The 24,354-nt window shown below is 36.5% G+C and overlaps 1 protein-coding gene across 1 annotated transcript; it reads right to left on the reverse strand.

The window, feature by feature from the left end:
- Positions 1–4,761: 4,761 nt before the first annotated feature.
- LOC104231720 (endo-1,4-beta-xylanase 5-like) lies at positions 4,762–22,361 on the reverse strand. Its single transcript, XM_070156612.1, has 10 exons — positions 22,311–22,361; positions 22,176–22,179; positions 21,138–21,253; positions 8,820–8,898; positions 7,965–8,011; positions 7,535–7,760; positions 7,097–7,260; positions 6,838–6,936; positions 5,568–6,347; positions 4,762–5,121 (listed from the first exon to the last, which is right to left on the reverse strand). The coding sequence occupies exons 1-10, from the start codon at positions 22,359–22,361 to the stop codon at positions 4,762–4,764; spliced, it is 1,926 nt and encodes a 641-aa protein (XP_070012713.1).
- Positions 22,362–24,354: the final 1,993 nt, after the last annotated feature.

Raw genomic sequence — 24,354 nt, forward strand, 5'->3', positions numbered from 1 at the left:
GAGATTGGGCTAACACACCGCAGCGAGATATTGAACAAGCCTTCGTTGGCTTTGTTATAGCGCTTGGGCTAATGAGAGAAGCCCCTCCGGAGTCTTTACACCCCCAGTGAGCACAGATGATGAAATTTAGGGATAGATCTTCCCTGGACATGGATCTTGTCCGAAGTATTATACCGGGAGATGGATCTTCTCCGTGAGGCTGGATTGGCATGTGTCCTCGATACTGGATGACTGCGATCAGTGATGTATATTTCGGGATGGATCTTCCCTGGGCCGGATGGCCATATACAATACCGAGGGATTGAGTACTTGTGAGTGGAGGTTCATAGCACATTGATCATGCTAGTTGTGCATTTGTATATGTAAAAATCCTTGAGTTTTGAACTTCGTACTATCAGTTGCATTTAAATACTGTTGAACTTTACTTGAACTGTAAGCATGTCTACATTTCTGTACAATTAACTGTTGCAACTTGTTAAGATTTAGTTCGTCACTACCGTCAGTCCATAGTTTGGACTTGTTACTTACTGAGTTTGTGTACTCACATTACCCCCTGCACCCCTGTGTGCAAATCCAGGTATCTCGGGGCACGGTAGCGGCTGCTGATTTTATTGTGCAGACTTTCACTTGGAGATTGCGAGGTAGCTGCTTGGCGACCGCAGTTCCGCCTTCTCCTTCCCTTGTCTTCCTTTAGTTTATATGTTTTGGATATTCTCAGACCGTGTTGGTCATATCATTTGAAACAATTGTATTAGTTTTGGCTCATGACTTAGTGACACCCGAGATCGGGATTGTGTTTCTTCCGTTGGATTTTTATCACTACTTTTATCTTATTGAACTTCTGTTTTAAAACTATGGTTTATTTAAGTTTTTATTTGAAAAAATGGAGAATTTGGAAATAAGTGGTTGGCCTAGTATCACGATAGGTGCCATCACGACATGGCTAGATTTTGGGTCGTGACACTCTTCTTGTTATTTTTTTTTATCATATTTTTTATATTTTAAATATTTATTTTTACTAGGCCCACGGGCCGGTCGGCCCAATTTCAGTCAAGCTTCACGGGTCACGGACTTATTCGGGCCGGGCTTAAAAACCTCATTTTTAAATAGACTCAAAAAATTCTAGCACAACCCTACTAAATTACGTGCTGGATTGGTCGGCCTAACGGGCCAAGCTTATATTGACGACTCTAACACGAATTAATGAATTTTCCGACGACGTTCAGTTTTCCTGCCAAACCCAATATAAATGATCCTGCTGTGAATATAATTTTGCTTGTGGAAGTTAAGGAAATACACTAATTAAACAAAACTTATTCAATGTTTTGGTTATGTGGTCCATCTCGGACATATAATGAAATTTAATTATATATGAAAACACGGTTAACCTTCAACTTGAATTTTGTACTAATTGGTAGTCAATGTCATTGTCTAAGTTTACTATTGTAAAGCCTTAACCCTCATATTAAACAGTAATTTGGAATAATATGTTTTGATGCATCGTTTGGGTGTTGATTTTCTTCATGGTTTAATTCGATTTTCCTCATCGCGATTTTTTTAGATCTTAAAAAATGCTTCTGATGGGAGTTTTTGATACTTGATAGTGACAGTTTCGAAATTCTTGTTGATGAGTCTGCCTTTAGGAGTGCATTACTTAAATGGTCACTCAACTAATCTAAATTATCTCTTAAAGTCACTTTTCTTTTGTTTGTAACAACAAAGTCACTGAACTATGTCTATTGCACTCAGAAGGTCACTCAACTAGATTTTTTAAATTTTGGATTGCCAAATACCTATTTTATCCTTTAAATTATAAACATTTATCTTCTTTTTATTTTTTAAAACTTTTAAATATTATGATTTTTTTTATTTTTAATTTACATTATGGACTTACCTATAGAATAAATAAATATTATTTATAAATTAAAAAAATAAAAAGTATTTAGGCATATATAATGCTGGAGTAACAAAATAATGAGCATAGTAAAAATATTAATTAGAATATTGTTAGTAATAATAATTTTGTATTAACAACAAAAATTCAAAAATTTATTTACACAATTCAGAATGAAAGAAAATAAAGGTTGTAAAATATATATTCCATGCACGTAATATAAAAATAATTATTTAAATAAAGGCATTTTTGTAATATACATTATATATTCTTGAAAATTATGCTCAATTATATTTATTCCCTGCACGATTTAACATAGCATATTTTACCCTATACAGATAGTCCTCTGCTTTCCGGTGGCATAACTTTGTGTCGTCGAAGAGTTGGTAGAAACATAATAATATAATTAAGCATAATTTTCAAAAATATATAATGTATATATTATAAAAATACCTTTATTTAAATAATTATTTTTATATTATATGCATGGAATATATATTTTGCAACCTTTATTTTCTTTCATTCTGAATTGTGTAAATAAATTTTTGAATTTTTTTTGTTATTACTAAAAAGTTTAAAAAAATAAAAAGAAGATAAATGTTTATAATTTAGAGGGTAAAGTAGGTATTTGGCAATCCAAAATTTGAAAAATCTAGTAGAGTAACCTTCTGAGTGCAATAGGCATAATTCGGTGACTTTGTTGTTACAAATGAAAGAAAAGTGACTTTAGAAGATAATTTGGGATAGTTGAGTGACCATTTAAGTAATTGACTCCTGCCTTTAGTAAGCTACCTAGAAATTTTGCCTTTAACTTGCATGCAAATGGATTTTGAAAAATTAACATGAAAAATATGATTATTGGTTTTGCCCACTCTTTTTCTCTTTTGAATAATTTTTTTCCCCTACTAGAAGCATACACCATTTTTATTTGACTGACCATAACCACGAGTAGTGCTAGTGTTACTTTTGGCATAAAAAATATGTAATTTTTCAATTCAATCAATTTCTCGATCTTTTCCCAATACATTTTTTATATAATCAAACATTGAGGAATTATGTGGTGGCCTGTTTATTAACTCATCCAACTTTTTACCTGTGCACACATAATTCTAGCCTTTATTTGGACACCACACATATAAGAGATGTTTATTATTTCACGAACAAAGTTATAAAGCGATTAAAATACAAAAAATTGTAATACTTGAATTAATAATCATTGGATTATTTGTTACATGTATTTTTGGTGAATTTATGATTCATCACATTAAAAATATTGATATATGATATACATTATAAAAATTTACAATCTTATCGTTGTTCAGTAAATGAGAAAATAGAAAAACAAAAATAAAATTATTTTGATATTTGAGGTTTTTTTATTCCCATAAAGCTTATTCTCGATACGTATCTCATGTTGAATCCGGTATAAAAACAACATTAGAATTGGGGTATAACAGAAAGAAAAAAAATGCAAACCTAGCTAACATAATATAAAACTTTATACCAGAAATATCTTCTTAATCCAAGTAAGAAAACGAATGCTTAAGGAGTTGATTTTTCCGTATAAAGTGTAATCTATCAGAGCTCAAGTTAAATGTGTTAAGCCATTAAGTTATGACATGCCACTCAAACCTAGCGGCGAAGTCAGAAATTTTCCTCAAGGGTATTCAAATTTGAAAGAAGTAAAAAAAATCCGACAAAGAGTGTTTAATATATATTATATACCTCTAAAACTGTATGCGGTGGAAATCAGGGCTACCCGATTTCGCACCTCGATGGAAAAAGTGATACCACGTCGGAAGGTCAGAACGTCGGGCTCGGGATCGAAGTTCCTTTCCAAGGTCGAGGTTGATAATACTTACCGAGGTCAGAAGAAGGCGTGCTTTGAGATGACGCCAGTATGATTCAATAACAGAAAGAGCGAGATACCCGCAACGGGCCGGAGATCACGGCGTGAATCTCGGAATGGATAGGTCTTCAGCGGTTAAAAAGTTATCAAATATGATTTCTACTATAATTAGAAGTGTACCTTATTTAGGACTCATCTGTTATAAAAAGGGGATCTCATTCATTTGCAACAGATTTAACATTGTTCTCCGATAAGAAAATATACACACAGTACTCTCTTGCTATTTCACATACTATTCATCAGAATTGTTTTATTATTTGTTAAGTAGTGTAGGGTTCAAATTGGGTCTTTTTCACCAAAAGCCCTCATCTCATATTCACGGACTAGCTCCTACAACCCCCCCCCCCCAACAAACCCCCTAAAAAGGTTCTCCTATCTCTTTAAACCCTATAGTGTTACCATGGAATTACTTAATCGTAGATAGTGAGATATGATGACGGTGGTAATAGAAATTTAAAATGGCAACAACTTTTAGAGTAATTTTTATCGATCTGGGAAATATAGAGGATTATGCTTCTTTCTTAGTTCAGCTACAAGATAAATAATTTCACGCTTAGACTATGGGATTCGGAGATACTGTTTTGTGCATCAATTGATACGCATACCCACATTAAAGCTTTTTAAAGAAAAAAAAATCTCATATCTTCGAGTTAATTACATGACCACACTTGAACTGCTAGTTTCGAAATAAGATACGAAAAGACAGGTCCTCCTTAAAAGGGCCAAGTAAAAAATAAAAATAGATTACTTTAATTTTTAGCGGGCTACATGGTACAGAAAGCTGATAAAACTTACCACCAAATGGTACATGATTCTACAGAAAGATAAATATTTATAATAACTCTATTTTATTTCCCTTTTAACAACGAATTTATGCAAACAATTATATATTAAAACCAAAAACAGCAAGCAAACTGCCCAATAATTAATTTTTACGAGTAACTAGCAGTAGATTTAGTCAAACAAAGACTGTGTAATGTGATTGTGAACTTTCCCCGGTTGGTGCCACCTTAACTAATTTCTGAGCCACATTAGTATCATATTTTACTTGATCAGGATGACTGATTTCAAATTGATATTCCCCATGAAAAAGTGAAGCTTCAAAAAAACCATTTTCATCAGTATTCCCCGAAAAATCGTGGTGATTCCATTCCTTTATAATTTTGTCTACAACATCTCCAGTAGGCAAATTCTTGAAATTGTTATCAGTCAAACACATCCTGTAACATCCTTTAGGATTCCATGGTGCCCACATCATTATCCCTTTCACTCCTGGATGTGCATGTACCTCCCTTATTATCTCCTCCAAATATACCTCCTGTCCAAATTGAAGTTCACCAACTCACGAATTAGAGGTTAATTTCACATAGGATTACTCAACTTTATTCACTATGACAATAAATTTACAAAATTGCTACCAGGAACATTAAAATAACTAAAATTTTACCCATATGAAAGTAAATTTCAGAAAAACTAATTTTTGTTACGTTAAAGTAACTCATATATGCATTGCTCAGAAAATACAAAGGTCAAGTTTTCGGCACGTTCTTGTCATGTCATGCTGTATTTTTCACGTAGAATAAAAAAATTCTACCCTGTAAAATTTTTGACTACCAATATTTTAAATAAAAGACAATTAAAAAACATTTAGATGAAACCAAAAGAAAAAAACAACTACGCTATAGATGTCGTAAATCCAAACCCTTTTATACTATAATTGTACTTTTTTTTTCCCTTTCAAATTCAATAATTAAGGAAGATTACCTGGTTGGTGGTGTTTGCAACATCCAGCTCTGTGATCCAAATAGGCAATCCAGTTGAAGCAAGGATATCAAGAGAAGATCTAATATAAGGCAAATTTGGAGTGACAAAATGTCCCTGGAGTCCAATTCCTAAAGGACCATTGTAACCATGGGATCGAAGCTCTTTAATCTTTTCTAGGTACTTAGCTGGATTTGAAGTTCCATCAAATCCATGTTCAATTGTATTGAAATCATTCAAGAATGGAATTGCCTTGCTATCAATTTCATTAGCCTTTTTGTAGTAAACAGCAGACGCATTCTTCCCTAGCATTTGCTCTAAGAACGAGAAGTGGACATTTTCATTCACAACATCCCAATGAATAAGTTGGCCTAAGTATCGATTCATTACGGAATTTATCCTTCTTGATGCAGCTGCGGATAACTGTGCTGGTGAAAGATAACACGCCCACGAAGGCATGTTCTGAGGATTATCCCAAAAGACATTGTGGCCGCGGACTTTAACGTTATATTTTTGGACAAGACTAAGCATAGCATCAGCTACGTTGTAGTCTAGTTGGCCGGGGATTTTCTCGTTGGCGTACCATTTCATTTCGTTTTCGAAAACTGTGTACTTGAATCTTGAGGTAAACCAATCTTGGTAGGCTTTGTTGTTTAGGATGTGTTGACTTATTGCATTTCCAAACGGGAAATTGTTCTTCTGTTGTGCCAGGGAGACCGTTGCGTTTGGTAAAGGTTGGCCTTGAGAATCCACCGCTTGGATTTTCACTTTAGCTTTGCGTACCTGCAGCATTTTAAAACATATGGTAAGCTAACTAGTTAAGTTACTCCTACAATTTATTTGGAATTTTATACACCTCTCAATATAATAGTCTTAATAAATTTTTGTAATGGGGGGCAGGGGAGTGAGGGGGAAGGGATACAAGTTGAGAAATCGAACCCTCACTAACAAGGTAAAAGTTCTGGCTGAGCTATTAAGATTTCTACTCAATATATAGTCTTAATTATAAGAATATTTGTTTAAACAATTCTTTATCTCACTCTTAAACATCTCAAATTCTCAATTAATCAATGCTCCACTAGTTGGAGGAGTAAGGGTGAATTTGGTAAAAAGTATAATAAATACTTCTTGTTTTTCTAACTTACTTAATATTTTGAAACAAATTTTGTTTGCCAAAACAAAAAATAATATGGAGTACGGGAGGTAATATTAAAGTAATCAAATTAATTAGCTAGTATGTCGAGTGCTTTCAAACATTATTAATTCCTTTTACCTTCTCAGTGCTTTGATGTTGATGAAATTTCCACTCCTCTAGAGAAAATGGCTTAATTGATATGCTATCTGCCCACAACTCAATAGCTGTGTTGTTGGCCTAGAAACAGACAACGGAATAAAGTGAAAATAAACAAATTAGGTCCAACAATCAGAATTTGTGTTTGAAAACATAATACTAGTACATCTTATTCTCTTTAATTAAGTATGATTATAGAATAAGACCAATGACTAATAATTATGAAAAGGTGAAAACTCACTTCAAGATATAGGTCGACAGGACCTGAAGTATTGAGCATAAAACCACCTTTTAGCATAGACCAGCAACCAGGACGAGCAATTGCCCATCCACTACGTTGCATGCCAAATGATGTTCCTAATGCAAGAGCTACGTGAATGTCCCCTTGGCTCACTCGCACCCAAGCTGCAAATAGTAAGATTGAATTTCTATATACAGTAGGAGTATACTACAATATATTATAAACGATCAGTAACAACCATCCAAACATGTTAGTAAGGGGGTGTCATGATCGATCCGACACTGTTTTAAAAAAATATCTCATCTTACATGGTGTAAAATTATATTATAAAAATAATATATATGCTACATCAACGACACTGCTTGAAAACAACAGCAAAATTGTAACAAACAGTTGAGCAAAACCTTGTACGCCGTATGGGAAAATAATCAGCAGTACCTGAAGTTACGTAGTGAGTATCCTTTTGCAAGAAATATTTTTGGGTAAAACCATGAAGGGATCCTTTCCTGTTGGTAGCCACAATGTAAGTGTTATTAGTAATGTTGGACATCCTTGTGGCCATGTTTGCAAATCCACATTTTCTCCAGCCAAGGAGTCCTTCATTGAAGTCTGGATTCACGACTATTCCTCCATTGTATTGAGCTCTGAGAGGATCTGCCAAACACTGGAAACATATATATGTACACATGGTTTAAATTCATATTTAATTTGTTAAACAAAGCTGAGCAAGCTATCTGTTGCAATATTTTAAAATATAGTGTATAAATTATTTGCTTCGTTGATGTATACATAATATATTATATCCTGTATAGAAAATCCGGAGTTCAAATTGTAAAATATATAAAAGATAGCAGTAGTGGAAGCTTGCCTCAGCTGTGAAGCTATAATCGTAATCTTCAGCATAAACTTCAACCCCTACAAAAGCAAAGGCACAAAAAGAGAAAATAGAGGATATATAAATCTATATGACCCCTCACAGAAAAGGCATGCGTATATCAAAATTTAAAATTTGTGCTTGATTTTGCTTCACCAAAATGTCAAATATTCCTTTGCATTATTATTTTAGACTTAATCAATGCATTTTTCATTGTATTGCAAGTAATATCTTCTTTTGCTCGCCTTAGAAAATGGAAAAGAGAAACATTTGGTTGCAATTTAATTACGTTTTAACAGTATATCTCATCAATTAGTCAACAGTAACGAAAAATTAATGGCTTTAAGCCTTTAACTAATGTTTTATCAAATAGGCTAGGCTTAGTTACAAATAGGGGTGTCAAATGGGCGGGTTGGGTCAATTTTGGGCGGGTCAAAATGGGTTGAGTCAATAATTGGGCGGGTCAAATGACCCGCCCAAAAGAAGATGGGTTGGGTCAAAATGGGTTAAAATTCGGGTCATAACCCAACCCGCCCAACTCTTATTAAACTTTAATTAATATATGTTATTTTCTTATAAATTGTATAATTACTAAATAAGGATTTTTTGCTTTTGTTATGGTCATATTTAAAATATTAAACAAAAAATAAAATTATTTCTCAGATATTTTGACAAACTTACTCATGGATCAATTTGGGCTAAAAATTAGCCCAACTTTAATTGGATTGAGATGGGTTGGGTCAAGATGAGCTAAGTTTAATAAATGGGTGGGTCAATAACCAACCCAACCTTGGACGGATTGGGCTGGTCATTTGGGCTTGGGCCAAATTTGACAGCCTAGTTACAAACCTGAATGATAAACAAGAAAACAAATCACAAGCCAAGGTAGAAAATTTTCCATCTTCATGGTTTCCGTGGCCACAAGTTCCTGTTTCAATCACAATAACACTAAAAATTAGACTATATACAAACATAAAAATCAAAAATAACTTGAGACAAAAAATAAAGAAGATATGCATCTCCCAGAAAGTTGGCTGCAAATTAAACCACATTTTTCCAAAAAATATTCCTGATGCCAAATATTTTACTTCCGTTTATTACATGCATGATGTGCCCTCCAATATCAAAGAAATAAAAGGAAAATGTGTGCTATGTATCCTTCCGTGTTTGATTATTACCTCCTGGCTCTAACTCTAGATGGTGGAAAATAATAGTACTATACTACTATAAAACACTTGATACTGTGTTTGCTCGAGGTGTCGGATTAAGCTACGAATGCATGCATATTTATAGGTGAAGCCTCTAGAATTTGATTATATTGTAGCTTTTTTAACATGACTTGAGCTAGTACTAGTAAGAGATTCAAGTCAATGTTTTAAGCTACATTTGACACGAATCAATGAATTTTCCGACGACGTTCAGTTCTCCTGCATGCCAAACCCAATGATTAAATTGATCTTGTTATGAATATAATTTTGCTTTTGGAAATTAAGGAAATACACGAAATAAACAAAACTTATTCAATGTTTTGGTCATGCGGTCCATCTCGGACATATAATGAAATTTAATTATATATGGAAACACGGTTAACCTTCAACTTGAATTTGGTACTTGGTATAATGAATGTCATTGTCTAGGTTTGCCAGTGTAAAGCCTTAAACCCTCATATTAAAAAGTAATTTGGAATAATACGTTTCAATGCCTCGTTTAATTAGGGGTTGCTTTTCTTCAAGGTTTAATAAAAAATGTTTCTGAACCATGTCTAATGGGAGTTTTTGATACTTGATAGTGACACTTTGGAAGTTCTTGTTGAATGAGTCTGCTTTTATAAGCTACCAGGAAATATTGCCTTTAACTTGCATGCATATGGATTTTGAAAAATGAACATGGAAAATACGACTATTGGTTTTGCAACACTCTTTTCTCTTTTGAATAATTCTTTTCCCCTACTAGAAGCATACACCTTTTTCATTTGGCTGACCATAACCACGAATAGTAGTACTGGTGTTACTTAAAAAAAAGGAGTAATTTTTCAACTCAATCAATTGGATGGATTGGATTGTTTCTCAATCTTTTCCCAAATACTTTTTGATATAATTAATCAAACGTTGAGGAATTATGGGGTGACATGTTTATTAACTCATCCAATATTTACTGATGCACACATTGCTCTAGGCGTTTATTTGATACTACATACTACGTACTCTAAGAGATCATTAATTTAGTTCACGAACAAAGTTATGTAGAGATTAAAATACAAAAATTAATAGTACGTGAATTAGTAATCACTGGATTATTTAATGCATATATTTTATGATTCATCACATTAAAAACATGATATATGATGTATAATATAAAAATTTACAATCTTACCATTGTTCAGTATATGAAAAATTAAGGTTATTTTGATGTTTTAGGTTTTTTATTCCCATAAAGCTTACTCTGGATAGTTATCTCATGTTGAATCCAGTGTAAAGTAACATTAGAATTGCAGCATAACATTAATGGTCTTGCTTATACCGAAAACAAAATACACACCTAACATAATATAAAACAATATCAAACTTTATACCAAAAATATTTTATAATCTAAGTAAGCAAATGAATGATAGAGGATCGGAGTTGATTTTTCCGTATAAGTGTAATCTATCAGAGCTCAAGATAAATGTGTTAAGCCATTAAGAGCTTGTTTGGCCAAGTTTTGGGAGGACAAAAAAAGTATTTTTTGAAAACTTTTGAGGTATTTGGCAAAGATGAAAAAAGTACTTTTGAGCGGCAACATAACCATTGTTTTTGCTTTTGGGGAGAAGCTATAAATTCTAGCTTTTTCAAAGAAGTAGAAGCAGAAAATTAATTTATTCAAGACAAAAATAACCTTAAAGTAAATTTATATTTTTTAAATTATTCCTCATTAATTTAATATTTTTCTGTTCCTTTTTCTTTATATTTTTATCATACATTTCTTCTCTTTTTATTTTAATCACGTTTTTATCCTCCTTTTTCTATTACCAAGAGTAAATTTTTAATTTATATTTAATAGTGTATTTTGATATATTTAAATTATCTTGTAAACAACAAGTAATATTAGATACTGTAACGACTCGACGGATCGTTTTGCTTTTTAAAACCTCGTTCCCCTAGATAAGACTTGTCGTACTTGCTTTTACTGATTTATGACTTTAAGGAATGGTTGGTTCGGGATTTGGAAGAGTTTGGGTTGAAATCGGAACACTTGGCTCCTTAAGTTTGGCTTAAAAGGCCAAGTTTGACTTCGGTCAATGTTTTGAGTAAACGACCTCGAAATCCGTATTTGAAGGTTCCAACAGGTTCGTACGATGATTTCGGACTTGGGCGTATGTCCGGATCGAGTTTTGGATGATCAGGGAGCGTTTTGTCGCCTAATAGCGAAAGTTAATTCCTTAAGGATTTGAAGTTCTTAAATATTTGATTTGGAGCGGGTTTTTGTGTTATTGAGGTCCGAATGGAATTTCGAGCCTGGGAATAGTTCTGTATTGTCATTTAAGACTTGCACGCAAAATTTGGTGTCAATCCGAGTAGTACAAGTGTGTTTCGTCGCATTGGATGTGAATTGAAGAACTTGAAGTTCATAAGTTTGATTCTATTGGTTTTAAGGGGTGATTCTTAGATTTAGCGTTGTTTCGGGCATTCTGAGGGTTCGAACAAGTTCGTTTTATCGTTTTAAACTTGTGTGTATGTTCGGACGGGGCCCCGAGCATCAGACGGACGAGGCTCGAGTTGAGTTAGGAATTTTGGAAGGAGCTGTTGTCATAACCGCACCTGCGGTTGGCCAGCCGCAGGTGCGGGACCGCAGGAGCGGTCGATCAATCACCGAAGCCGTCAAGGGTGGCCAGCCTAGGAGCTGCAGAAGCGGACTCCTTCCCGCAGATGCGGCCCAGGACCGTAGATACAGAAATCACTGAAGGCGGTGACCTTCATTTATTGCGGGTGTTAGCCATTTTTGGCTCATTTCCACTCAAAAGTTGGCGATTTTAGAGCTCTTGAGAGAAGATTTTCACCAAGCTCTTAGAGGTAAGTAATCCTTAAACCTTGCGAGTTAAATACTTGGATTTTGGGTAGATTAACATGTAAAGATTAGTGAAAAATTATAGAATTAGAGTAAAATCTAGGGTTTTGATAAAAACAAGATTTAACCACGAAATTCGTTATGGAATGGAGTAAAAATCATATATTCTTGACCCTTAGGTTATGGGTGATAACTTTCTTCGAAAATTTCCGGAATACGGGCACGTGGGCCCGGAGTTGAATTTTGGAACCTTGCCCTTGGGGTTGGATAATCGCATTTATAGCTAGGATATGAATTTGTAAGCCTATAATAATGAACTCTTACACTATTTGAATAGGTTCGAATTGTGCGGTTCCAGTTTGAGAGTTGGGACACATTCTTGAGTTGGAAGTAGGCTCGAAATGAGGTAAGTCTCTTTTCTTACCTTGTAGGGGGAACGTCTCCATAGGTGTGCTTAATTAATATATGATTAACTATGGGGGTTACGTACGCATGAGGTGACGAGAGTCCGTACGTAGCTACTATTCTTGTTATGTTCGAGTAGTTCTAGTATTACATCATGCTTCGTGGTCGCTATTAATTGCTTATATATGCTAACGATATGAAAGAAAGTAAGTTGGAGGAAATCTAAAGACTTGCGGGCTTCAAGTGAATTGTATTCATTTTTGTTAAAAAGGGAATTAAAGAATTGTTGTGTTTATATGATGAAAAATTATATTTACCGCATCGCACGTATGATTCACGAGCGGGGTTATGCTTTTACCGTGTCGCATGTATGATTCGCGAGCGGGGTAAATAGATGCATCAATGGTTCGTGTCGTTTGACCCTCGGCAGTGCACACTTTACTTTTATGTTGGATCGGGTTGATCATCCTCGGTGGTATTTGTGTGTGATAATGGAACCGTAACCCTTATAATTTGCATGATTTATTGCTAGAAAAGTCATTATTTTAAAGGAGTAAAATGCTTCGTATTGCTAATTTGAGGAAAGGATTTTCAATAATTATTCTTGTTTTGAGATTGTTGTTATCTATATACACTATGAATTAAATATGTTGAATTTCATATTGTTATATTTGTTGGCTTAGTAAGTGTCGAAGTCGACCCCTCGTCATTACTTTTGTGAGGTTAGGCGAGATACTTACTGGGTACATATTTTTATGTCCACATACTACACTTTTGTACTTGATTGTACAGGTTTTGAGGCAGGTGCATCTGGCCATCAGTCTGGCGCATAGAGTAGTCATCTCAGCTCGAGACTTTCTGGTGAGCTGCCCTTCCCAGCCGATTTGCAGCAGCTGGAGTCTCTCTTTTGTCTTAAAGATTTAGATTTGCATTTATTCCTTTCACTTAAATATACTTTAGTTTTTGAAAACTATAAATTGTTTAAATCTAAAATGGAAATTATCACGTACTAACTACATGAGTGAGGATTTACTATATAATCAGTGTTGGCTTGCCTAGCAACAGTCTTGGGTGCCATCACGGCCTAAAATGGAATTTGGGTCGTGACAACATGGTATCAGAGAACTAGGTTCACGTAGGTCTCACAAGTTATGGGCAAACCTGGTAGGGTCTTGCAGATCTGTACGGAGATGTCTGTATTTATCTCCGAGAGACTATACGGTGTTAGGAAATTACTCTTTATTCATCTCCTATCGTGCAGTTGATGATGTACTAAATTTTCTTATTATATTCTCTTATAAATGGTGAGGACATGTACAACGGACGTTCCAGACTTGGGGGGAGCTGCTCCCCCTGTTGCTAGAGGCCGAGGCAGAGGCTGGGGGAGGGCATCGGCCCAAGGTAGGGGACGAGGGCGTCCTAGAGCTGCCCCAGTTGCACCACCGGCAGACCCAGTGGGGGATCCCATTATTGAGGAGCAGGGTGAGGTACCCGCAGTAGAGCCTGCCCCGGTAGATTTCATGACAGCACCGGGCTTCCAGGAAGTCATGGGCCATATGCTGCAGTTCATGGACTTGATGACTCAAGCTGGTTTATTTCCAGCAGAACCGGCCACATCTCAGGCAGGAGAGAGAGCACAGACCCCTACTACTCAGGCTCCTGGGCACACAGCTGTCGTATATCAGACTCCGGGTACTCTACCCGCAGGCGGTGCCCAGCCAGTTACAGGAGTGGCACCTGAGCCCAGACCAGTTGTGGATGGAGATTCACAGAAGTTATTAGACAGATGGACCAGGCTACACCCTCCTATCTTTGGAGGTAAGAGTCATGAGGATGCCCAGGATTGTTTTGGCAGGTGTAGGGATAGACTGTACAATATGAGGATATTGGAGTCCCATGGAGTAGATTTCACCGCCTTCCAGTTAGAGGGCAGGGCCCGTAGATGGTGGCAGTCTTACCTTCTCAGCAGACCAGCAGGTTCTCCTCCCATGACCTGAGATTAATTTACACGACTTCTATTAAACAAGTATATTCCACCCTCCCAGAGGGAGGAGTTGCTGTGTCGGTTTGAGCAGCTCGAGCAGGGGCAGATGTATGTGACCGACTATGAGGCGATATTCTCTGAGTTGTCTCGCCATGCACTCATGATACTTCCTACGGATGCAAAGAGAGTGCAGAGATTTGTTGCGGGGCTACACCCCAGCATATGATCTAGTATGGCTCGAGAGGTTGAGATAGGGACTGAGTATCAGCTAGTGGTAGAGATTACGCGAAGGATTGAGGGCTACCGCCAGAGGAGCAGAGATCAGTTGTAGTAGGACAAGAGGGCCCAATTCTATGGAGAGTTTAGAGGAGCCCCAGTTAGGGGCAGAGGTCAGTTCAGGAGGGGCCAGCCTAGCAGGGCCCCATATCCGCACCACTACCACCTCCTCGAGGTGCTCCAGTGAGGCCTTATTTCAGTGCGATACCGTAGAGTTCTTACTTCTCGCTAGCTATTCAGGGGTCCTGCGGCAGGTATTCTGGACATCAGGGTTCTTCCAATGGATATTGGGGCCAGCAGGGTCAGGCTTCAGGACAACAGTCTATGGCATGTTACGAGTGTAGAGATCCGGGTCACATAAAGAGGACCTGCCCCAGACTTCGGGGCAAGGCAGTACAATAGGGTCATCAGCCTATGATTTCAACACTAGCCGTCCGACCACCCAGAAGTAGGGGACAGGTGGGTAGGGGCCTTCCTAGAGGTGGAGGCTAGACAGGGGGAGTTCAACCAGCTACTATTCTACCAGCCGGTGCTCCAGCTAGGTTCAATGCTTTTTCGTCCAGACAAGATGTAGTGGCCTCAGATGTCGTGATCACAGGTATTATTTCTGTATGCGGTAGGGATGCTTGGTATTATTTGATCCAGGGTCTACATATTCATATGTGTCATCTTTGTTTGCTCATTTCCTGGACATTCCTCGTGAGTCTTTGGATACTCTAGTTTTTGTGTCCACTCATGTGGGCAATTCTGTGGTTATGGATCAGATTACATTTTGTGGTTTCGAGACTAGAGCAGACCTTTTGTTACTTGATATGATCGACTTTGAGGTCATCCTAGGCATGGATTGGTTATCTCCATATCACGCCGTATCGACTTTGAGGTCATACTATCAAGAATAAGTATCTGTTACCCCGTATCGATGATTTGTTTGACCAGTTGCAGGGTGCTAGGGTATTTTCTAAGATCGACTTGAGATCAGGGTATCATCAGCTGAAGATTCGGGACTTAGATAGCCCCAAGACTGCCTTCTGTACTAGATATGGCCATTATGAGTTCCTGGTGATGTCTTTCGGCTTGACTAATGCCCCAGCAGCATTTATGGACTTGATGAACAGGGTGTTCAGGCCCTATATTGATCCCTTTGTTATTATCTTCATTGACGACATCTTGATCTACTCACGTAGCTTGGGAAAGCACGAGCAGCATTTGAGGGTAGTGCTTCAGACCTTGCGAGAGTAGGAGCTATATGCTAAGTTCTCCAAGTGTGAGTTTTGGCTAGAGTCAATGGCATTCTTGGGGCATATTGTGTCAGGAGAGGGTATTAAGGTGGATCCCAAGAAGATTGAGGTAGTTCAGAGTTGGCCACATCCTACTTCAGTGACCGAGATCAGGAGTTTCATGGGGTTAGCAGGTTATTACCGTCAATTCGTGTAGGGCTTTTCATCTATTACATCACCTCTGACTAGATTGACCCAGAAGGGTGCTCCTTTCCATTGGTCTGATGATTGTGAGACGAGCTTCCAGAAGCTCAAGACAGCTTTGACTATGGCACTGATTCTTGTGTTGCCTTCCGGTTCGGGGATGTATACGGTATATTATGACGATGTCACACCTCCGTTTTCCTGCGCCCGGAAGGGAGTATAAGGGAGTTTTTTTCAATTTAAGTGACAATCGAAACGAGATTATTTTGTTTAAAATTCAGAGTCGCCACTTGGGATAATTTATGGTGTCCCAAGTCACTGATTTTTAAATCTTGAATCGAGGAAAGATTGACTGTGTTTTATAGTCCGCGAACACAAAAATCCGGGTAAGTAATTCTGTTAACCCGGGAGAAGGTGTTAGGCATTCCCGGGTTTCGTGGTTCTAGCACGGTCGCTCAACTATTATTATTGGCCTATTTATCTGATTTTAAAATACTTTTAAACCTATGTGCATTTTTTAACTTTAAAACCACCTTTATTTATTCAAGGAACTATTTCAAGGTTATCTAAAACACATCGGAAGCAACGCTACATGAAATACACCCGTGAGTCACGACACGTTCTATTTAACCTTGTTGGAGATTAGAATCGGGTCACATGAAATGTACACCCGAATTTTAGTAGCCATGATAATTATATAATTACCGCGCCTAAAGCAAACTACGAGATCTATTTTAGCATCTAAATTATAACGTTCATGAGGGCCATAAATGCTCTAATTTGCTTATGGCACGCCTCAAACCTCTTTCTTCAAGTGTGATTTCTTGATTTAGTGTTATGAGGGTCATAGATAATTTAATTAAATAGTGCACCTCAGCCTATTTATAAAAGGGAGCCTTGTATTCATTAAGATGAATTAAGAATGTTTAATTTATCTAAACTAAAGCTTGAATTGAAATCATTAATCATAGAAGGCATTGGGCAGTATACTAAGTATCTAATTTACTTGAGGAAATTTCTGGACCGATGGTAGGCCCAAACTTAACAAACTAAATCGAATTTTAGTAATCCCACAAGAGCATTTCCGTCATACAGCGTTTAAAATTAAGCAAGCTGGAGCTAATGAATCCAGCATGGGTCGTGATTGAGCCTAAAACAAATAGATGCAAATCATGAAACAACATTTTTGAATAAGATTTCAACGGATCACCAGGTATGGGCCAAGGCTAAAAACCCATGGGCCTAAAATTGGGCCCAAGACCCAAAAAGAACTGAATCTAATCGCCCTGGGCCTCGTATTAGACCAGTTAACTCAAAAGGCCCAATCCTAAATTGAAGGCCTCCTGATACTTCGTTGCCTTAGGCACCCACACACAATTCTAGACATGGAGATCAACTTGATGAAATTAACTATAAGCCACATGCATTTGAAAACTGAAACTACTACTAAGCTGCTATCGACCTCATACAGGTAGTGATCCTGACAATAGATATACTCCAGACATTTACATCGGGTATTACAATGCAACAGTAATTCTTAAATTCATTCAAATACTAAAAATCAAAATCTAAAACAACAAAGTCATGATGAGAGTTGACATGGAACTTAATCACCACTAACCTGAATGTTATTCACCTAAATCAAATCCATACCATAACAGTCCAAAACCAAATGCACGACAGTAAGAGTTCAACTAGCTAAAACTAAAACGACAAAACTAAAATCCAAATATAATATACTTGATAGGAAGAATTTATCCAAACCAAACTCACATGCCAAGCTAAAGTTTAATGCAACCTTAAAAGGTACTGTCAACAGCATGGATAAATACAATAGATCATATAGTAAAACCAATTTAATGCAGAAAAACAAAGATAGATTCTAAATAACATCACCTGATACTAATGCTTAAATCTCCACATTCAATTACATGCTTCAATTTTTGAGCTTCACATTCAATAAGGTCCAAGAGGTACCTGGAAATAAAGATAAAGCAAAAGATGAGGATTTCAGCAGTAAGCAGTAACTCAGCAAATCAATACAGCAATAATCACCTCTTTCAAACCATTTTTAACCCCCAGAGAAAGTAAAAATCCTTTGAAACTTTTAAACTCTTTCAACAATGAAAATCCAAGAGCAATTTCATACAATTTCTAACCCAAAGAATGCAGAAAACTTGGGTGTTTTTCAGAGTATTCTCTTAGCCGTTTCTAGTTTTTTTGGTATTGTCATCTCTACCTCAAAAATGCAGGAAATGAGCCTTTTATATACAGCTTTTAGGGCAGCAAAATCTGATTTTATTCATTTAAAATTACCCCTCATCAATTCCCCTTTTGTTCAATTTAAACCCTGAATTTTAACCCTATTTGTTGAACTACCCAATTCCCACCTTCCTGGAACCTTCCCCAAATAGTTAGGAAAGATTTTCCCTATCCAATTCCCCCAAATACTCTTAAAATACATGCTAATTACTTTCAACCAAGCTGGGATTTGAACCCTTTGGGCCACTGAACTCCCAAACCCCTTGGGCCTTTGTGTTAATGGGCATGTCTGAATGCAAGGCAGGCCCAAAACAAAACAAAGCCCAAAATAAAACAATTTACAAAACAACAATAATCTAACTAAACGATCTAGAAATAACAATAATGAACCAACTCATTTGGACCAAGGAATCGTAACGAAAACCAAAACAAAGAAATTAGAACTAACAGTAAAGAATTACACTAATTTAAAGGTTAAACAAAACTAAACCATGTTAAGACGTCTAATAGCAATTTGACAAACTAAATGACTCTAAGACCAAACACAAGGAAAGGAAAACTAAATTACTTTATTCTTGAAAGAAAAAGAGAAGAAGATAACGAAAAGAGGGGAACAAAGAGACAGAAATGGAACCAAACGAGTAGAAATACCTATGCTTGGGCGGACAAACAATTTAGGTTGGGCAGCACCCCGGCTTTTCTGATTTAAAACAAAATAAGTATTAATCGAATGTGCTTGTGAGAACAAACGATTAATACTAGTTTCAGGCCAAATCTTCTTCAGAGATTGGAAAACATAGGACCCAGGCCTTTGCATGATGAACCAGGGATTGGAACGGAACTAGGTTTTTTTTTAGATATGAAATTAATGGAGATGGATGGAGATTTTGGGGAAATCAACACCGTCCTAGCGTTTGAGGGAGTATGGGGAGTGTATGGTCAATATTTGGTGGAGTTTGGAGATCCACAACCGCCGATGGCAAAATCCGATGGGTGGCGGACGGTGGTGAGAGATAAGATGAGAGAGAGAAGCTAGAACGGGGATCCTAGGTTAATCTAAGGGTATTCAGACATTTTTATGGGAGTGAAACGAAACCCTAATGGTCGTTATATGAGATAAGATGAAGGGCCAGGATTTCTTGGACTGTTTTTAACTCAAAACGACATAGTTTTAACTCTGTACTACGTCATTTTAGTTGTCTCAATGCCTAAAGGGTTTGGACCGGGCATGTGGTGGACTGGGCCTGGAATTGCTTGGGGTTTTAGCTCAGATTTGGGTTTTTAAGACCAAATCCCATTTTCTCTTTTCCTTCTTTTCTTTTTTTTTCAATTGTGTTTCCTTTTCCCTTTTAAATTAATTAAAAACCTAAATTAAATTAACTTACAAAATTAAGCTAATTACTCACCATAATATTTACAAAAATTAATTAACTCCGAAATTAAAAAGAAAAAATTACTAATTTAAAATTAACAGGCTAAAAATGCAAAAGTAAGCCATTTTTGTGATTTTTATTTTTAATCAAACAAATAATGAACTAATTAATCCCAAAAATATGAAACTGATACCTAAATGCAATGCGTGGTATTTTTGGCTTTTCATGATTTTTAAACAAAAATAAACATGCACAAAAATGCAAACAATTAGCACAAATTTTCACAAAATCCTATAAAATTGTAAAAAATAGAAAAATTGTTTTCCTTGTATTTGATGGGAGTAATTCCTACAGGGCAAAAATCGCGTGCCCACAACTGCCCCTCTTTGCTCGGAAACACGACGAGTTTTCATGTAAAGATAAAGTGAGCGGATACGAGTGATTTTTGCCCGTTTGAATACTCCGTGGGAAGCATTTTTGAAAAATTTGACCGCACCTTACTTCCGAGGTTACCTACATATCCTTGGCTATAAAGAAATCAGGTCAGTGCAGTTCGGAAAGTTTCGGTAGCTGGGACTACCAAGAAGCTGTGATTTCACTGTTGCTGCTGTTACTAGTGCTTGTTGAACGCCTTATTACACCAAGGCAAAAATAAAAGAAACTAGACTAAACTATGATCTATGAACTACAAGAATCCTATCTACACTTCTTCAAACTTGATCTTGCAGTTTTTGTTGCTTTGTTGACTTGTACTCTCCAGGTGAGCTTTCTTTGTTGCTGACTTGAATTGTATTCTGAGGTGCTTTCCCTTTGTTCTCCAGGTGGGCGCCTGATTGCTGAACTTGAGCCGTCTTCCTTTGAACATTGCTGATTTCCCTCTATTCTCCAGGTAGGTGCCTGATTTCCAACACTTGCACTATTTTTCCTCAAAATTTGAACTGCTTCCCTTTGTTCTCCAGGTGGGTGCCTGATTACCAACATTTGAATTATCTTCCTTTCCTCCGAAACTTGACTTGTTTTCCAGGTGGGCTCCTGATTTCCAACACTTGAACTATTTTTCCTTGAAAGTTGAATTGCTTCCCTTTGTTCTCCAAGTGAGTGCCTGATTACCAACATTTGAATTATCTTCCTTTCCTCCGAAACTTGACTTGTTTTCCCTTTGTTTTCCAGGTGGGCTCCTGATTTCCAACACTTGAACTATTTTTCCTTGAAACTTGAACTGGTTCCCTCTGTTCTCCAGGTGGGCACCTGATTACCAACATTTGAATTGCCTTCTTTTCCTCTGAAACTTGAATTGCTTTCCCTTTGTTCTCCAGGTGGGCTCCTGATTTCCAACACTTGAACTATTTTCCTTGAAACTTGAGTTGCTTCCCTTTGTTCTCCAGGTGGGAGCCTGATTACCAACGTTTGAATTGTCTTCATTTCCTCTGAAACTTGAATTGCTTTCCCTTGAGACTTCTTTTCCTTGGAACTGTCTTCCCTTTGAACTAACTTCCCTTGTTTCTCCAGGTGGGTGCCTGATTACAACAAAACAGCCAAAACAAAAGAAATTTTTCTGCCCCAGTTTGGTAGCTGGGCACATCTGTTAGTGTTAATTGAATCATGTTACCCAATATTTCTAAGAATTTAAAAGCTAGATCCCATTATCTATGAGGGTCCTGAAAATTAAAATCAAATCTCATCTTAAGAGTGACAACTTTTAAAACTAAATTATATTTCCCTACGGCATAACTTATGCTAAATCTTGTTATCTAATGGAGGTCTTAAAGCTAAGTCTCATTATTCAGGAGGGTCTTTAAAATTTCCGATTGAATATCATCCTAAGAATGAAAACCTTAAAACCAACTTATATTAGAACTTATGATAGATCTTGTTACTCATGAATATTTTGAGTTTTAACTAGGTCCCATTGTCCATGAGGGTCCCGAGAACTTCAAATTAAATCCCATTATCCAGGCGGGCCCTGAGAATTTACGGTCGAACCTGTCTGGTACATGCTTTCCCCACGAAGGGTTCCTCCAGAACAAACGAGATTTCCTGCCCCTGTTTCAATCAAAGAAAATTTGATGATCCGCATTTGGCAGTTCTTAGAGAGACGATATTTGGCACTTTATTGTCTCTTTTCGAAATTTGATACTTAAAAGTACTTTTTGGAAAGATTGGCCAAATACAATGAGCTTGCAAAAAAACACTACTCAAATGAATTGACCAAACACAAACTATTATTTTGAAAAGGTACTTAATTAAAAAGTATTTTTTGAACAAAATTAATTTTTAAAATAAGCAATTTTTGACAGTTTGGTCAAACGGGCTCAAAGTTGACATGCCACTCAACCCATCTCTAATCTAAGTACAATAATAACAACAACAACCCATATCTAATCTAAGTAAGTTTTTAGAGATTTTTACATTCCTATACATTATTTGAAACATTATTACCTCCCTGCTCAAGTTTCAATTTAATTACATGGTCATATACAATTTACCAATTATATACAAATAAGTTTCAAATGAATATCCCTTTATATTAGGAATTGAATAAGGAATATCAGTTATTTCCTTATTCCTTTATACTTGCCCACTCTCTCTCTTCGTGTCTCTCTCTGCTTTTTTCAGTATACCCATCGTCTAGCTTTCTTTCCAATAGTGTGATCTCAATAAAAAAAATATGATTTCTTGGCAGTGACACTTTCACACTTAATTAGTTATTGTGAAATTTAGGGTTCACAGAACAAAGATTGCAACTCAAAAGTACGGATTACAAACATTGAAAAGAATTACTAAATTCAAGACGAAGATATTGTAGTAATTCATCAATAGAGTTCTTGCTGCATAGAGTTTCCACCATTGAAAGCCATTAAAAAGCTTTGAAGCTTTGAAATTGAATTTGGGTTTTCAAAAATTATTATTTGTTTGGATTGGGTGTTGTTGCAAACAATTGAGAATATTATTTGGGGTTTATATCTCAATTTTGAGGGTGTTTTGGTGAAGATTAGACTTGATTTTGGCTGAATTTCAGATTGAAACTTGAAGAAGAATAAAAAGAAAAAGAAGAAGAAGAAGAAAAAAAAGAAGAAGAAGAAGAAGAAGAAGAGGATAGGACATACAATATACTTACGAAATTGTAGTAAAGTTGTAGGTGCGGTTCATATTCAAATATTTTTGCTCCACAAAATTGGCATTTCGGTACATCCTTTAATTTGGCATACGTATTTTCTGCTTGCATACTACTCGAACAACCAGGTTCTGTGAAAACATACCTTGCATATGAGAACTCTAGTTATGAGGAGATTATTAACCTAGAAAAGAAGTAATTACTATTGTTCTTAATAAATGTAGTTTAATCAAATTTTGAATTTTAATCTTACTTGTTCTTCTTCTTGAAAAACGCAATGAGTCTTTTATATTAAGAGACCTCTGGTTGGCAGAAACATTGGCAGCATTAGATGATGATGCATTAGCAGCATCACCACTAATTGAACTTTCAGCAAGCCGTCGTCTTTTCAATTCAGCTCTGTTTGCACGTCGTCGTGCCAAAAGGGCCTCTTTTTAATCAGGTGGCATAAGTCTATATAATTCGCGTCTCCTAGCCCTTTTGTCATCGCGTGTTTTTCCAAAGGTCTGGTCATTTTCATGATTTCTATCCGCCATTAAGGCAGCTTTTCTATTGCCTGAGTATTTTTTTTAATGATCGGTGCTTAAAAAAGGAAAAAATTATAATTTTAGCTATATGTTTATCATTGATGAATGATATGCGTACAAGATATGTAAGTTAAATTGTATTGGCATATACCATAAAGCAAAGCATCTCAACTAAAGATATTTCTATTATATGCATAGCTACATAACTAATTTTGGATAGAATATATTACCTTGTAATCGAAAAGAGTTAAAGTATGATTGAGACGACATGAAATGAATAAAATGACCAATAACTCCTTAATACGAAGAAGGCAAGTGTAACAACCCGACTGGTCGTTTTGCCTTTTAGGACCCCGTTTCCTTAAATCAAACTTCTCGTGCTTGCTTTAGCTAATTTACGACTTGCGGGGACGGTTGGTTGGGGAATTTGGTGAGTTTTGAGTGAAATAGGTCCATTTGATTCTTTAGGATTATATTAAAAGACTAAGTTTGACTTTGGTCAACATTTTGGGCAAACAGACCCGGATTTGTGATTTGACGGTCCCGAAGGGTCCGTGGGAAAACATGGGACCTTGGCGTATGCCTGGAATCGAATTTCGAGGTCCCTAGCCCGAGTAATAAATTTTTATTAGAAATTGTTAATTTAAAGCTTTAAGGATTTAAAGAAAACTGAGTAATCATTGATTTCCTAGGTATCGGGCTCGTATGTCGGTTCCAAAGCCTGGTACAGGTCTGAAATATCATTTAAGACTTGCCCGTAAAATTTGGTGTCAATCCGAGTAGTTTAAGGGCGTTTTGACCCTTTAGAGAAAAATTAAGAACTTGAAGTTCATAAGTTTAATTCATTTGGTTTTAAGGGGTGATTCCTAGATTTAGCATTGTTTTGGGTATTCCGAGGGTTCGAGTAGGTCCGTCTCATTATTTCAGAGTTGTCGGTATGTTCGGGCGGGGCGCGGGAGTCCCGAGCGTCAATCGG

Source organism: Nicotiana sylvestris, chromosome 1 (genome assembly GCF_000393655.2).
Source record: "Nicotiana sylvestris chromosome 1, ASM39365v2, whole genome shotgun sequence".
In the NCBI taxonomy this organism is placed as follows: domain Eukaryota; kingdom Viridiplantae; phylum Streptophyta; class Magnoliopsida; order Solanales; family Solanaceae; genus Nicotiana; species Nicotiana sylvestris.

What these genes read in the sequence shown, in the direction of transcription:
- LOC104231720 (XM_070156612.1), bottom strand. Translation starts at nt 22,361, where the DNA reads ATGGGTATACTGAAAAAAGCAGAGAGAGACACGAAGAGAGAGAGTGGG. An exon ending in TGAAGACAATTCAAACGTTG is followed by an intron (nt 8,899 to 21,137) that starts GTAATCAGGCTC and finishes TGATTGAAACAG; the next exon opens with GAACTTGTGGCCACGGAAAC. An exon ending in CTGTCGACCTATATCTTGAA is followed by an intron (nt 6,937 to 7,096) that starts GTGAGTTTTCAC and finishes GTCTGTTTCTAG; the next exon opens with GCCAACAACACAGCTATTGA.